This window comes from Podarcis liolepis (assembly GCF_965112155.1).
Source record: "Podarcis liolepis genome assembly, chromosome: 1".
NCBI lineage: Eukaryota > Metazoa > Chordata > Lepidosauria > Squamata > Lacertidae > Podarcis > Podarcis liolepis.
This window is the reverse complement of record NC_139554.1, coordinates 50,270,939-50,288,233: the sequence shown is the minus strand read 5'-3', so window position 1 is coordinate 50,288,233 and position 17,295 is coordinate 50,270,939. Positions and strand designations below refer to the sequence as shown.

Below are 17,295 nucleotides of genomic sequence, written 5' to 3'. Positions count from 1 at the left end.
CTTGCCCCAGTGTCCCTGGGGTCCATCAGCTACATCTGAATTAAAAAAAGGGAGTCACAGAAATGGAACACACACGTATTTGATTTTATTCACTTGGGGTGGGAGGGAGAGAATCCATATCACTCCCCTTTGGACCCCCACACACAGCAGAGGCCCAACCTTGGCCACAACAAAGCTCATTAATACTACCGTTTTAACTCAAAGTACACAGACAGCCCAAGAAGAGAACCCTCTTCCAGTCGAGAGCACACCAGGCCAAACCAAAGCTCTGCAAACTCCTGGCCTTGGAAAGGAGCACTTTAAGACAAATTTGCAATAATCGAAGTTAAAACATCAGTGCATTTTCAGAACCCAGGGAGCAAAAAATGAGAAGTGGAGCAGACCCAAGGGGGCGGGGAAGAGATTTCCAGTAAGCCCATGCAGCCATTTACCTTCTTGGGGAAGTGTACAAGGAGAAAGCAGGTCAATTGCACTAATGAATATGCAGATATGGAAATAGGCAAGATGTTGCTCCATCGTAAAGTGGGTCCTCAAGCTACCCTGATAAACCTCATCTCTCTCTCTAGCAAGAGCATCTTATTGAAACCAAAGTCATCATTCCAGTGTACTCTTAGTGGTTGATTTCCCAGTGAAGAGCGATTAGACAGACTTGCTACCTTAACAGAATGTACAATGGGCATGACGCAAGTCTTCAAATGAACCCACAGCTGCAACAGCAACTATCATGCAAGGTAAATGTAAAATGGTTACAACAGCAAGCACTGCTTCACGTGGATTGAGTTTCCCAGTGTGATGAGGAGATTCTTCTTCCAACAGAAGAACATAAACCAAGGCAGGGGGAAAAGGCATGCAGAAGCAAGAGGGGGCTTTGTGGCAGGATACCTTCTGTCCTGAACATCAAAGCAGCATTGTGGGATGGAAGAGAGCACTTTCATCTTCTCCTGTTCTTCATCTACACCAGCAGAACTGTAACTGGAGTCATTTAAGAAAGAAAGAAACCCAGAATGCTGGGCTAGAAGGAGCAAAGGGGCAGCAGTGAAGCTTCGACAAGGGGAAGCCACTTTCCTTGAAACTACTTTCTTTCCCCACATGCAGCACAGATGGGGCCATGATATTCAGGTAGATCTCGCTGGGGAAGGGAGGCCAGCAACAGCAGTGGTTGCACAAACAGCAACAGAGCCAGTGGACTGAGCGACCACTGCCCTGTTTTGTTAGCAGTTTCCATAAAGGTCTGAAAGGAAACCAAGAGGGCAACAAGGAGATGAGGCAACAGCAGGCCCAATAACCTCTTCATTCCTCAACTGAAGATGCTCTCTTCTCAACAGCATCAACCCACGGTTCAGGGTGTGTGTGTCAGGGTAAGAAATGTACGTTTCCCCAGCTGTCCAGCATATTTGCATAATACTGCAAATATCTCGCCCAAGCCCACCCAAGCATGCCTTGATCCTTCGCGGCTTGCTACAGATGGAGGCTTTAAAGTCGCTGCTCTCAAAAAGGGATGTAATTATATCACATTGGTTCAAGGCACGGCCAGCAAGAATGACTTTGTGCCAAAATCAAAACTTCCCCCTGTTCTAGAAGACAGTCTAGGTCCTGGGGATTCCCCACCATTCCCCTGTTTACTGCCATTTCCCTTGGAAGAGTTTCAGACACAGCTTCCTTCTCCCCCCAAACATATTCTGCTAATAACAGCCAGGGGCTGGGGGAAGTGGAAACAGCAGCAGCACAGAGGTCAATTGGCAACCCTTGTGCAGTGCGCAGCAGCAGCAGCAGCGGGGGATTCTCTGGAAGGGCCAATATTCCATTAGCTGAAGGTTGGGGTCATTTCAAATAGAAAATAATGTCCAGAGAGTTTTTGAGCAAGTGCCAGGCATGTCCATTTCTCCTTCTCTCCTCAAGAAACCCCTAGCCATGCTCGGCTAAAAAGCAATCCTGTTCAATTCTTCCAGGTGGACTCAAGGTGCAATTGGTGTTTCGCTGATGGTCACAAGCTGCGAAGTCTCTCCTGAATCCTCAATATGAGCCATAGCGATCCTAAGAGGTGGGAGAGGGAGGACAGAAAGAGGCAACTTAGCACACTGCCCACAGAAATGATGCCATATTTCTCGGCACCTGAATACAGCAGCTAACCCCCCAAAACAGTTAAAACTTCAGGCCAAGTATCAGGACATAAAAGTGCCGGCTGGATCAGGTCCATAGCCCATCTAGTGCAGCATCCTGTTCTCTAACGGCCAACCAGATATGGGGAAACCCGCAAGCGGCTATGACAAAAGCAAGCCCATCCTACTAAGCTCTGAATAAGAGGCTTATGAACCATGTAAAAGGTTACTTTTGCTGGCAAAGAACTTCCATGCTGCCATCTCAGATCATGCAACATCTCCACTGTAAGCAAGGAGCTGCTCTCCCCAATAACATGAGAAAAGAACTGGCTGTAGCCCCTGTCATCCCATCATTTGGCAAAAGCAGCTCCTTGCACAGGAGCATTAGGGGAACAGCCCAAGTGTGGAAGCAGGTGAGCTTGAGGTTTGCACACACAGCGTTAAGTGTGGATGAGGCCTGCATTAAGGTTTCCGTCTTAACTTCTGTTCCAGAACTACAAAGTATAAAAACACCAGTTACTTTGCATATGTTTGCATCATCTACCTGAGTCCAAGTAGCTTTGCAAAAGCTGGGAATTTAAATTTAGCATACATGGTGCAGTAATTTATTATCTTCTAGTGGACTGACCAGCTAGCTGCTTTAGAAGTGTTGGAAACTTTTTGACCCCTACATGAATGAGAACGAAACAAAAGCCAGAGACAAGACATCACACATGGCTTCCAGGATTGTAACCTTCACTATCAGAGTTTGAACTCTGCGTGAGGCATTTAGAGCCTCTTGCCATGACTACACAACAGGCGTGCTACCTCACCTGAAGGGAATTCATCACACCATTGGCTAGAACAGCCATCTTGCCAGCAACAGACTTCACCCCTTGCTTGAACTGGGCAATATCAGCAGCAGGCAGTACATTTCCAATTGAAACACCACCTAGAGACGGAAGGAAAACAACACCATCAGAGAGTTCTGCTGTATGAGGAAGATGCTCATCTTATGGAAGAGGCCTTGCTGGCTGAGATCCTAGGTTGGGAAATCCACTAGGAGATCCTGTAACCCTGAGTCAGATATGTAATCTGCTCCATGATTTGACACTCAAGCCAGCCGAGCCCATCCCTTTCTGAGTAATAGGTGTTAAGGGCCACACCAGCCCCTTGGTGACAGAATAAAACCCGTCTCTCAAGTTGTTTGCTGACATACCCGAGTTCCCTGTCTCAGACTCTCCAAACAGATCAGCAGAGCTGATGGCATTGCTGCCAGAGAGTTGTTGGAGTCGGGATCTGGCCTCATACTGGAAAGAGAAAACAAAATAAGACGCAGGAAACAGAAGCTGGTGGTTGCCAGGTGATGGGTGGGAACAGCCTGAAGACAGAGAAATCATCCAGCACTTGCCTCAGCATCAGCTTCCCGCCCAAAGAACATGTCAGACGAGATGGCTTTGGCCCCAGCAAACTTCTGTCGAGCTTCACTAGACTCTACTACTGAGATCTTGCTCTCTGTCTCTCTTCTGTTGGTGGGTCTGAGTGGAGGAGAAAGGAAAGCCCTGTAACAGCAATCCATAGAGTCACAACCCAGTGCACAGGTATTCTTTTTTTTTATAATAATTTTTATTACATTTTTTCCAGTTACACATACAACAGAAAAAAGAAAAAGCATAGAGAATAGAAAAGAAGAAAAAAAAACCAGAAAATCCAGACCATTTCAACAACTTTTTCCAAATTTCTATCGGACTTCCCCACATCTCCTGCCCAATGCATTCTTAACAATAAAATTTATCAGCAAGTTATACCCTTGTTTCATGTGTTTCTTTATGCTTTCAATTGCAATTTAAGCTTAAATCCCTTATTCTCCATTTACTCTAAAAATATAGCATATTATTGTTTTTACACATTTAAACTTTGGTTCTTTCATAAGTATAATCCAATTTCTTATATAATCCACTCTCGTTGCTGGGGCTAACCTTCCAAATCATACGGCATCTCAAAGTTCAAATAACTTATAATACTTTTGCAAATAGTCCTTAAATTTTTTCCAGTCCTCTTCCATTGCTTCTTCTCCCAGATCTCGGATCCTTGCAGTCATCTCAGCTAGTTCCATGTAGTTCACCAGTGCACAGGTATTCGGCCATGGTGAGAAATTGGAACCGCATCTGTTCAACTCCAAGTTAGTTGGATGTCATAAGCCCCCTCAGCTAAGCGCTATGTCATACACTGGATTGATTCACACAGCACATTAAACCATAGCTGAAACCCAGCCAGTTTTAAATGAATAATCAGTGTGTCATGTTGCTGGCTGTTCCAAAGTTTCCACAGCACTCTTCCCGTTCCTGATATGCCACAGTCAAAACCAGGCAGAGTTGGGTTTGTTCCCCTGAAGAACCCACAAGTAGCTACCCAAGTACAAACCTTTGTTACTGCTTGTGGTTTGGAGACAAACAAATTTCAGGCCATGGCCCAGAAGCTACAAGAAGCCAAAGTCTGGCTTGTTTTGTCCACAGAGCAGCAGGAGCAGGAGCAGGCAGGGAGTGCAGTGAGAACCTTTCAGCAGTACACTTAAGGCACATTGCTTGTTCACATTAAGCCACAGGTTTAGTGAATTGTTTTTCTAAACTATGGTTTCTGCAGTGTGTAAACCTGGTCACTATTTTCCTCAGTTAAACAAAGACAAAAGCCCCCTACTCTAATCAGCAACAGAGCGACTATCACTCGAGCAACCAGCATTTATCAGTGGCTTAGTCAAAGCATTGCTCTGAGATCCATTCGTATTGATTGCAAATGTTGTTGCTATTATTACATTTATGCCCCACCTTTCCTCCTGGGAGCTTTGGGTGTCACATTAGGTTTCTCTCCCTCCCTGTTTTATCCTAACAACCACCCTGCGGGATAGGTTAGGCTGAGAAACAAGGTCACCTAGGGAGCTTCATGGCTGAGTGGAAATTTGAACCCTCATCTCTGAAGTTTAGTCCATCAGACCACAATACGGTGCCATTTTGAAACTGGTGTCTTTTGGACAGTGCTTGAGGCAAAATGCCTTGGGAAAGCCTAAGAGGCCCTTTTGTCAGGTGCTGGTTAAAGAGCAGTCATGTATGTCCCTGAACAGTTCCTTCAAGAAACTCCTTTCCAGATGGGACTCATCACTTTTACCTTTCACCAATGGGCCGGATACTGGCGATAGTGATGTCTGTCTCCTCTTCCCCTTTGTCAATCCCCCAGGTGTTGTCTGTTTCCCACTGCGAGCCAAAAGCATCTCCTAATGAGAAGGGATTATCTTTGTACCTATGGGGAAAAAAATGAGAAGAGATGATTTATCCAGGCCAGATAAAGAAAAGCTGGGCAAGAGCGAATGGCACTGCAACCACTCAGTCTTACTTGGGTGGTCCGGATGTGAAACTTCCAGTGTCTTCAAACAGATCCAGCTGGGACCGAGAGGACTTTGCAGTCACTGGTGTTTCTTGTTCTATCATTTGCATCTCGGAAAGGACAGAGTGCGAGATGGAACTAGGAGGAAGAAGCACCAAGATAAAACCCTACTGGCAGAGCCCAACACCTACTTCTCACCATCAGAACTACACTGGCTCAAAAATAAGGCCCAAGTCAATCTAGTCTGCCTCCCTTTAAAGGAGCTCAAGGTGTTACTCATCAAATTCTGCAGGCAGCCTCCCATCCTGTCACTAACCAGACCTTCTGGCTTTTCAGAAAGGCTGCTACATCACTTCATTAAGGCTGTGCTCTGAGCTAGCCAGGATGTAGAGATCATGGCAAAAGCAGATGTGAGACTTAAAAGACTGCAAGCAGGGGTTTCTTATTGCTAAAACTTATGCTGTATACAGTCTGGGTGGGTAATAAATAAACAATGAGGGAGCCAGGACAGTGTCTCATTTTCTAAAGGTACAAATTTCATTATACCTCAGATCAGATTCTACAAGATGGAAAAGCAGAAGAGCCACCCAAGGCTGAAGATCTACTGGAAAGAAGCAATCTTTTGATTGGGGCAAATATAGATTACACTCAAGGCTAATATTCAGGATTCACAAGCCACTTCAAATGGAGTAGACTGGAACTCAGCTCACCAATGATGTACTCTTGAACCACAATCTTCCTGCCTATTGAGACAGCAGCAACTAAACCCCCAAGTGATCCTGGGGCAGATGTTACACTAAAATCTACCCATTTGGCACATTCTCCTTGTTCTTCATGTATAGCAAATACCTCCTGGACACCAATCCCATGCCCAGTCTCTCAGCTTGTTCACGCTTTTTTCCTTCCAGGTTCTGGAATTTCTTCTCTTCCTTCTTCCGATCAATCTGCAACTCCTGGTATGCCAGTCTCATTGAGGCAACTCTGAGGGAGACAACAAAATCAACTGGCAGGTGAGTCCAGAATACATATAAACTACCCACATATCTCATCATTCTGAAATGAGGAAATGGGTAAGCAGGACAGACTTTATGTACTCAAAAAAGCTCAGGCCCGGGCAGGACAACACTTATTTAGTCCTGACTTTGTTATGTGCCAATTGCTTCATCATTCCATGCCAAATACAAGTTTTCCTATGATAGGAAGCTTGTCCCAATAACTCTGCATGCAAACATATACAGATCCTAACTTGAGGATGCGGCAAGTGTGCCTCACTTACAGGGACTCCTCAGCTTGCTTCTTGCACTCTGCAGCCTGTTGTTCCCTCATCTTTTCAGCCACCTGGGCCTGTCGTTCAATTTCAGTGAAACTCTGGCTGCTCACTTTTTGAGCTCCAAGACCCTTTTTGGTCCCCAGCTGGAAGAAACAGAAGCAGAATAAAGGTTCCAAGAAAAGCCACAGTGAGCCTTTAAAATGGCAAAACCAAAGGATCAATTACTGCAAACGATGCAAGGGGCGCAAAGAGAGTCAGTGAACAAATCTGGCCAGTTCAAGACAAATTTGATAGGCCCCTCCAAATGCTGAAAGGGAAGATTTAAAGGGTGGGAATTCTTTTGTGCTCAGCAGGCCAGATCCTTATCTGTCCCCATCCCTGCAGAGCAACTGTGACAGTTGCTTGGTGCAACCCACCTGTTAAAAGTCGCTTACACAGGGCTTGGGAACTGCAGCACAAGGGGCTTTGCCATCCCTATGCTTAGTTACCAGTGCTGAGCACAAGGCTGGTCAAGCTGCTTTCTGCAGAGATCAAAGAACCATAGAGTTGTAGAGCTGGAAGGGATCACTTTCACTGCAGGAATCAAATTGGCTACATGATACAGGTCCCCCCACCCCCCGCCCCCGGTAAGAAACTTGGGTTGTTCAGCCAAACTTGACACATCTCTGACTGCCCCACAAATCTCATCCTATGGTATGGGCCAGGGAGACACAGTTTGGGGAAAATAGCCTCACAGGCCAAATTTGGCCTACAGGCTGTAGGTTCCCCACCAGAGAAAAACAGCTGCTCACTATTTTGCAAGCTTTGCTGTATGCAATTCCACTATTTACTCATCAGGTGTACTTCATATGATGTTTGAAATTTTATAATAAGTTTACCAATGGTGTAATCTCTCCCTGCCTCCCCCACCCAGCTTTTTCAAGCTCATTCTGAATATTTCTCTGTACGCACAGTATTTGGTTGTGTGCACAATCACTGAGATCAAATCCAGTCAAGAATCAGGCAGATCCCTGGAAGCACTGATACCCACAAATAGCATTCAATGCAAAACTGATTAGAGAAAATCCTTATTAGATACTCAAGGCAAATGGCAAGGCCATTTGCTGGGTAGATGTGGACTGGGGAGCAAATCTTTATCTGAAAAAAGAGATGTGTGTAGTTAGACAAAATCCCTCTCAGCAGACATACCCCTTTCTTAGTAGCACCTGGCTTCTTCTTTCCAATGAGTGAAGGTTTTATTTCTGCAACAGGGAAAAATAATGAGCAGACATGAAAGACAGCAAGAAATCTGCTGTTAGTCCCAACACTAGTAGCAGTTATTTAAGGCTTTTGTGGCACATTGAAAGCTATGCCAAGTGTGCCAGATGCATAGTTAATACACCCAACAGCTCTGGCAGCTGCGTAGAGAAATCCAAAGGCAGTATGACAGGCCACACCATGCAATTTCAGATTAGCCACTTTGTGGTCCCCCTTCCTGAGTTGAAAAAGCAGCATAAAATCACCCCAAGAAGTGGTGCTAGTTCTAAAAAACTAGACTGATTTCCCAATATGTTACATATATTGCAACAAAAAACTGGTGCTTGAGAAGCCAAAGGGTGCCTGGTAGCTCAGGTTGGCCTTGGAGAAGTGCTCTAGTGGCAACAAAGCCCCGCTGCAGGACTGAAGCTGCATTTTCTAGGGAGGCTGCTCAGTATTCCTAAAGCAGTTAGCAACGCAAGTGCCTCCTTGAAGCGAGCCACGTGTGTCCACTTGGCTGACTGCAAAGATAGCAAAGAGCAGGATGGATCCTCAACTTCACTAGTGAGGAAGATCAACTTCCTTGAAATGACAATTTGAATGTACAAGACAGACAACCCCTGGCCTGAAGGCAGAACCACAGAAAGAGAAGGCAGAGGCAAGGCACCACAAGTAGCCAGTGCAGGCCCTTAGCCAGTTACCTCCGGTAGGAGCAGCCCCTTGCCAAGACAGACACATGGATGCGTCTGAGGAAGAAAAAGACATGTACATGTTGGAAACTAAAATGGTACGTTCTAGGTATTGTCTGGGCTCAGGAGAGATCGAAACACATCTTCCACAAGAAGGCCCAAGCAAAATTGCAGGCACAGGATAGTAGCATCTATAGGCTGGAATCAGACATTGTGGTTTATCGGACCAGGCACAGATCCTGTGCAAGCAAGCTCTCTCTGTCCTTCTCCACACACACACTGCTTTGATGAAGGCAACCTAGTTCATAGTGACATCGGATCCAGAAACTGTGCTTTAAGGTCCTCCTCCAAACCAAATCCGATTCTAGTTTCATATTCTTGAGCCCGTAAAGTACAGTTTCCCTGTTTTGACATCAAGGGAAACTGTGGTTAGAATGTAAGGTATCTTCACCAAAGTTGAATGGATATGGGGAGGAGGAGCAAACATGCATGTAACTATTCCTGGTCCAATACACCACGGTTTAGCAGACTGGATTGTTAAAATCAGAATCAGATCACAATCTTCAGTAATGGCTAGTTCCTCTTGACGAATAAGTCAATAATAGTTCTAATTTGCATTTATTCACTCGATACTACCCCAGTCCCCCTAGTGAATTATTGCTTTTGACCTAAACAAACACTGGGATCTCAAGGTCAGAAGGAACAGGCCATCCAGAAATTGCAGAATATATGGTATGCTGATACCATATATGGGAAGAGTCTCCAATACTGAATAAAATCTTTTTCTTAATTCTGTGCAAGGATGAATGGTCATCTTCATATTTGAAGGCTGTTATACTGATGGAGCAGATTTGTTTTTTGATGCTCTGGAGGATAGGGTCCAAACCAACAAATTAAAATTACAAGAAAGGGGATTGTGACTAAAAATTATGAAGAGATTCCTTCTGGAACAAGCAGCTGACAGGTGAACATACTTGTGTGGAAGTGAAAGACTCTCTTTTGTTAGAAATCTCTACGCAGATGTTGGATCACCCATCTGGCATGGTTTCAAATTGGATGAGGGACCACGTATTGAGATTCTTTCATTGCAGGGTGAATACTCTAATTTTATGCCTAACGGCCGATCTCCTCTACCAGCCAGTTGGACTAGATGATCTTTAGGTATATTCCAACTCTATAGTTCTAATTTTCAAAAGCCAGACTTAGAAGTGACCCAATTCCTCCTCCAGAGTCAGAAGCACTGGCCTCCCTTACCTGATTCAGCATCTGAAATAAACTCTGTTGTTAATGCAGACCATCTACTCAAATTAAATGGTGAGCCACTGAGACATTATGTTTAACATAATAGGAAACAAGGGAGCTTACACTTACCAAGAGATCCTTTAGGAGAAGTGCTCAGCAGGTCGATAGATGGACCTTGGTCAGGCTCTATGGGCAAGAGCACACACACTTATTTTTTAAAATGGCAACTAAGGTAGAGCAAAGAAGATGCATGTCTTGTGTCCAGTATCTTGGACAATTAAAATGATTTTTTCTCATCCCACAAAATGTTGATGTTCCAGGACCACTGCATACTATCCAGAAAACTCCCTGCAGGAAATTACTGGACAGCTAGTAGAAACCACCAGAGTCTCACTGACTGTCAAGAATACGCACCTCCAAACTCGGCCCTCCAGATGTTTTGGGACTACAGCTCTCACCATCCCTAGCTAACAGGACCAGGGGTCAGGGATGATGGGAACTGTAGTCCCAAAACATCTGGAGGGCCGAGTTTGCCCATGCCTGGTCAAGAATATTCCAAGCAACAGAACTGCTTCCACACACCTGATACTTTTTAATCTATATAGAAGGGGTGGGGAACCCATGGCCTTCTATGTATTGTTGAACTCCAGCTCCCATCAGCCCCAAGCAATGTCATCACTGATGTGGGTTGATGGGAATTGTAGTCCATCAACTTCTGAAAGACAAAGGTTCCCCACCCCTGCCCTATAGGAAATGCAGGACTCCTTAACTTAAGTCACGCAACGTAAACACCCTTTTCCAAGAGAAAAATAAAATGTTCACTTCAAGAGAACATGGGTATGGCTGCCAAACGTTGTGGAGAGATGCCACAACATGCATGCAACAATGAAGCAATTCTTCAATCCTCTATATTGACTCATGTGTTACACTGCACAGATCCTCTGCTCACCATCCATCCTGAGAACAAGCAAGATCAAGTGTCTTTCCAGCCAGGCTAGGAAGATTCAAAAGGGGCAAAGGAGCTAAATAGCGATACTCACGTTGAACTTCATTATTCTCAGTAGACTTTGCTGTTCTCTCCAATTCTAGCGAAGGCTGCACTGTGCTCTGGCCTGTTTCAACCACATCCCAGGTATTACAATCCTTAAAAGAAAATGAACTGGCCCTCAGGAAGATGCAACAATTTGTATCGGACAGTACAAATAGATCAAACTCAGAAACCCTTGGTTAACAGGATATGCATTTCAAACACATAACATCCAGTAAGCATTAACAGTGTTCTCAAGTATTACAATGCATGCCCTCAAGGTGGCTTCTTGTGGGGAAATCTGGAGCCAAGCCGATTTAAGACTCAGGCCATGCTGTCCCGTATCTTTAGACATAATCTCCTCGGTGGCAAGAAACAGTTTTGGAGAAGGAAACCCAATCCCTTGAGACCAGCTCTACAATCCTAAGCATGCTTAAGTAGATGGCACCCTGAAATCAACGGAACCACCAGTTTAGAGTCAAAGTGGAAATCTGCCAGTCTTGCCCCTGTACTAGAGAGAAGGTATTCTAGACAGGAAAGACATAAGCTATGAATCGTCTTGTTGAAGAGTTCATCTAGTTCAAAACTCCATTTCTAGGAAGCTCAGAAGCAGTGCAGAAACTAAAAGCAATCATATCTTTGAACCCAGGATCCAGTACAGTGATACCTTGGGTTACATACGCTTCAGGTTACATATGCTTCAGGTTACAGACTCCGCTAACCCAGAAATAGTGCTTCAGGTTAAGAACTTTGCTTCAGGATGAGAACAGAAATCGTGCTCCGGCGACACGGCGGCAGCGGGAGGCCCCATTAGCTAAAGTGGTGATTCAGATTAAGAACAGTTTCAGGTTAAGTACGGACCTCCGGAACGAATTAAGTACTTAACCCGAGGTACCACTGTATCTGGAAGTATACTGCCCCTGAGCAAAGTCAGGGTGGGGAGATCCCAAGGCAAGAGCCCTGTTTATCCTTTGTGAACAAGAAGAAAAAGAAGAAGAAGGGAAGAGCCTGTATCTCAGTAGAAGAACACAGGCGTTGCAAGAACTGGAATCCCAGGGTCCATCTCCAGTTGGAGGGTTGTGGGTGGCAGGGCTAGGAAGACCACTTCTGACTGGAGAACAGCCAACACTCAAATCAAAGAAGACTGAGCCAAAAAGACCACTGATCTGACTTCGTGGCCATGTCACACCAAGTCAGTTCATGGCTTAGCCTGAACACACCGGCTCCCAAAGAGGAGGTTGCAGCTACTTTGCTCCTCCTCAGGTTTTTTAGGTCAGCACAGCACAGCACCTCAGCTAGGGTTTGGCTCAGCTTGTCATTCGAACCTGGGACTATGGTTAAGGTCTCTCTTCCTTAACTATGATCTGTAGCTAAAACTTTCCTAAGGTTACAGGTGGTGGTCAAGGAGGAACGATCTTCACCACAATACAAGCCCAATCCTGATTACTGTGACATGCAAACCAGGCCAGTTTGCATGTATGAATGTAAACAACCACCTCAAGGAGGCAAACCTAGTGAATATGGCAGGTCCAAACCACTGAGCAGCACGGCCGCTCCAACTTGATCTATGTAGGTCACAGAGTTTTGGATCAAATACATTCATGACCTGTAGTTCCCCCATCAATGAAGGTTTCTGCTGGAAAGGGGCAATCCAAGTTGGCTCAACACACCTGTGTATGTTCCAAGAAAAAATCGGCATCACTCTTTTCTGGGGAGTGGCCTGGAGTTCCACTCAGCCCATCAATCAGGAGCTGGAAAAGGAGAAAATAGTTTGTCGTATTCAGTAGCAAGCACCACGGTCCCTGATCCTTCCCAACAGCAAAGAGGCTCATCTGCACTTACATCATTCCCATACTTGGCCATCGCAGCAGCTGCCAGCTGCCGGATCTTCTCCCGGTACATCTGGGCTGCACGGCTATTATACTTGGCACTGGCATCTGCGGTGGTGCAACCATACTGGCGGAAAAAGGCAGTCTGGCAGGGGTGGAGAGGAAATTTAGTTGAAGTCCAAGATTAGAAAAATGAAGAGCAAATGAAACAAACGGGTGACTTCCTGCAACTAAAGGGCCCAATTCCAGACACAGACCTGCAAGAATTCAGCTTTCTCTTGGAAGCAGGAGTTTCAGGAACACAGGTCACCGTGTTCTTTTATTTTATAAGCAGGTTTGATAAATATTTATTAAGAAAACACCAACCACCTGACTATGACAAAGAGGAGAATGGTAAAAAGGTCCAGGCATGCAACCAAAGATCATCAACTTCAAATGGCTCCTTACCGCATTGGCATTGCTACCCACTTGCATACACCTCAGCTGAAACCAGCTCCAGTTGAAATCAAGCTCTGTGGACCTGACAAGAGAACAAAACCTGGAGTCATTATCTCAGAAAAGTTCACCAGATCAGGCTCAGAAGGGTTTGAACAACATAATACACAATGGAAGCAGATCTCTGGGAATATATGTGCTACTGTTAGTGCCCTTAAAGCAATAAATATCTCCCATGTTAGTTTCCGGGTGAGGGCAGCGGCCAGAGGTGTACCTTGGTTTCCTTGTGCCCTTGGGCAAGGAGATGTTGTACCAGTGCCTCTATAGCCAGGAGAGAGCAAGGACCAGAAACTCAAAAAGTCTGCTTCGCACCAGTGACTCCCTTTGTGGCCATCAGGGTCAGATCTGCTCTGCTCCACACCTCCTCCTCCTCCATTGGTCCATCTGTCTACCTTCCTCCCTCCACTCCCTGCTTTCCCTTCTGCCTCCTTCCTCCCTTCCTTTTTCCTCCTCCTGCAACTCTTACCCGCCCCCTGTCTTTCTTCCCTAAGCCTTGCTAGGCACTCCACTCACACTTCTGACTGGGAAGGGGGCACCACAGGGTTGCTGAGATGGCCCATGCCAGTAACCGGATTCCTCTGGTGAGGCACCCAGATTCCTAGCCACTCCAAGCCAGATGGAGAGATGTGATTTTTGCGCCTCCCTGACCCTGTGTCTTTGGTGGGGGCCAACCTGGCCAACCTCTAGGTACACCCCTGGCAGTGGCTCATGTGTTACCAGAGCTTTGACCCAGTTGTATTTGGCTGTTTGAACTCTTTCAATCTGGCCTGTTAACCAGAATAATTTCAGACTGATACAAGGTAGTGGATACCCAATAATTCAGATGCAAAAGTGTTGGCAAGGAGAATGTTTTGAGCACACGAGCAAAAAGACTCTTCAGATGTATCCAGCTAGCATGCATTTGTCTTTTTTTCCAAGAAACACACAAAAATACCAAGTAGACAAATTTTTGGATTAGGGGAAAACAAGCACACACAAAGGAAGACAGCTTGCTTCTCTTAGGATCTTCTGTTGAGGCCCTGCTCTGACTTCTTTATCAGGAGTGCACCATGAAACAATAAAGGAGGGTTTTTACAGTGGTGGTACCCTGGCTATGGAACACCATCTCCCAAGGAGGAATGCCTGGGGCCAACTTTACAAGGTTTTAGATGCCAGATTCAGACACTTTTATTCAACTAGGTATTTTTAAAAGTATATATGTCTCAGCATGTTTTGAGCTTTTATTTGTTCTTTTGTGTTTTGATTTTTTCAAATTGTATTATGAATTACATTAGCAATGCCCTGAAATCTGATCCAATGAAAGGGGGGATGGTATAGAAAGCTTCTAAATAAATAAATGGCTAATTTCAAAGATACAAAACTCATCTCAATATGTGCTGGTCAACAATACTTTGAAGAAGTGTTTGTACTCTCTGAAATAATGTTTCCTCCCTCCCCCCCCAAAAAAATAGGGGAGGGGTGTCTGTTGTAGGACAGGATATGTTTACATGTTCTTTTTATTGAAAATCAATTTTAAAATATTTTTAAAAGCAGAAGCAGCAGTGTTTGTACTGTTGAAATAGATGTGATGGCTTTAGCACGGCTGTCCAGTAGCTCTGCAGAAACTTCTTTGACATGTTCTTCAAAGCCTTATCTAATTTGTGTACATACTTCTATAGGCTCATAAATACAGGAAGAAATGACCACGTATACTACCAGAGAGAATTATGCACTCCAGAGCATGGGAAAGCTGTTGTACCCATACTTTGTACATTCATTTATTAAAATAGAAATACAGAAGTACAAATGATTCTAGCTGGTAGTTTCTAACCAATGAAAGTTTCCTCTAGATGTATGAATTTAATTTCTCCTGGTATGGTACTGTCAGCCATGAGATACCCAGAAATCAATATGTATCAAATATCTCACATTTCTGTCACATGACACAGCAGCCAGAAAAAGCTATGCACTTCTTGCTTTGCTATAATTGCGTGGTCCTGCTCCAGCACAGAATTCTACTTTCCTTCTGTTCACCGAGGACAAAGAGAGAGCATTTCAGGTAAGGAACTATTATAAGAGGCAGAGAGCTTACACTGTAAGAACAAGAACTAGGGCTAGCTAGCTAGCCTGTGTGAGTAATCCGATACTCTCACAGAAGTAGGTCAGGTAAAGGGTAAGTGCAGGCTTTCAAGCTTCACAAATGTATTGAAATGAGACAAATACTTCAATGTATTACAAGTCAGCAAAAAAAAAAAAAAATGTTAAAGGTTCGGTTCAAGCATGTTCACTGCTCAGTTAGAGATGGACAGCTTTTATGATCATTGCACATCACCTCAAATGTAAAATCTTTCAACAGAAAGCAGCAGAGAAGTGTCAAGTGGTGGAAAATTCAAGTATGAAATCAGTCTTGGTGCACTACAGTGAACAGTTGTTATTTTTATACTTTGCCAAAGAAGGAATTTACAGATTTACAGAATTCTAACATGGCCCCCAACTCCAATGTTTTCTTCCATTGGTGTGGAAACAAGTTTTTAACCAAAGGAATGCCTGTAGCAACTCTTTTCCTTCCATAACTAATCACGAGGATTGTTGCATGGCAAACAGAAACATTTTCTGAAATGATGATTCCCTTCTTTTTGAATTTCCCTTCAAATGCTGTATAGGTACAAACAAGCATGCACTCACTACAACACAAAATATTAACTAATGCCACCTATAAAATGACAATAATACCAGAAAGAAACACACAAATCTATCACTCAATTTGCAGAAGTATATAAATCGATTAAATAGTGCAAACTTGTATGCAGTCACACAGGTGCAAAATAATTGCTGATCAGAGCAATCAGCAGTGCATTTTCTGAGTATCATAACTACATCTGTAGATGAACGGAACATTACAAATAAGTTCATTCAATACTTGTCTAACTACGATAGTAGCCATCTCTTGTTATAAGTCATGAATAACTAACTTCACCACAAATATACTACAGTGCTTTTTTCTGGGGGTTCTCAAGGGTACCCAGTAATAGCAACTTTTCCTTCCAGATGTTAAAAGTGTGGCACTTATTGCAATAACTTCATGGTGAGTACCAATCTGTATAATGAACTATATCAATATCCTGCCTGTTTTCAAACAGCAGTACAATGAACAAGTAAGAGAAAGGGGATTAGGCTATTCTTAGTATCCTCAAAGATTACCTAATCAAACACGTTTTACTGCACAAGAGCCATTTTAGGAATAAGCTTAAGTACCACAATTACACAAGACACTGGAGTTGCACACTATGAGCCACGCTGATCGTTGGTCCCCGTACGACTAAAGCAGGGATCCTGTATCTCTCACGTTCCTCCTCTTACCTCCCACCCCTCAAAAAACAAACAAAACCCTAGTACTCACCGGATAAAGCTGAGATGCACACCCAGCGACCGGTGAACCCCAGAGCAGTCAATGCAGAGAAACACTCCATAGGTGATGCTGGCCCAGCTCGGGTTCTTCGCGCCGCAGTCAAAGCAGGACTACAAGAAACAGAAGAGAAGCTAGGAGGAAGACCAACAGGGAGCCACCGGGAAAGGAAGGACAGCAGGCCAGCTTCCTTATAGGGAGCCATATGTCTGGTCTGGCGCTAGGGACTCTATGACGAGTCTTTCCCCACCCTGTAGCTTGAAACGAGGGAACTGCGGGGATGAAACGGGCCGCTGTGCTATGAGGGGACGCAGGTGCCGTCCTCCTTCAAGGTCTCAAACCTCACGGCCCCAGTCCTGTCGCAGGTGGAAAGGACTGCGGCCGTGGCAGAACCGAACCGGAAGGGGACGGTGGGGAGGGGAGACGCTGGGCCGGCGGGCGTCTGCCATCGGGAACAGCGGCCAAAGAGACACTCCAGAGCCTCCTGCCTCAACTCCCCGCACTCGGTACCTTGTTGGGCGGCGCAGACCGAAGCCGCTTGAAAAGGGTCTGAATCTCCGCCTTGCTGGGCCCGGCCGCCATGTTTTCTTTTTCCCAGCACCCACCGCGGCCGGCAACAGGTCGCCGCGGGGACCAATCCGCGCGCGGGGTGTTTCCCTCCGACGG

The 17,295-nt window shown here is 45.0% G+C and overlaps 1 protein-coding gene across 2 annotated transcripts; it reads right to left on the bottom strand.

The window, feature by feature from the left end:
* Positions 1-63: 63 nt before the first annotated feature.
* Positions 64-17,292, bottom strand: ARFGAP2 (ARF GTPase activating protein 2). Of its 2 annotated transcripts, XM_083460492.1 has the most exons (17): positions 17,140-17,292; positions 16,624-16,742; positions 13,197-13,269; positions 12,763-12,894; positions 12,591-12,671; positions 10,934-11,036; positions 10,023-10,079; positions 8,664-8,708; positions 7,915-7,967; positions 6,733-6,869; positions 6,306-6,437; positions 5,466-5,594; positions 5,241-5,372; positions 3,490-3,616; positions 3,298-3,388; positions 2,912-3,030; positions 64-2,034 (listed from the first exon to the last, which is right to left on the bottom strand). In XM_083460492.1, the coding sequence occupies exons 1-17, from the start codon at positions 17,209-17,211 to the stop codon at positions 2,014-2,016; spliced, it is 1,623 nt and encodes a 540-aa protein (XP_083316618.1). In that variant the 5' UTR covers positions 17,212-17,292; the 3' UTR covers positions 64-2,013. The 2 variants fall into 2 exon arrangements, with proteins under 2 accessions (XP_083316618.1, XP_083316619.1); XM_083460493.1 differs by lacking the exon at positions 8,664-8,708.
* Between the last annotated feature and the right edge of the window lie 3 nt (positions 17,293-17,295).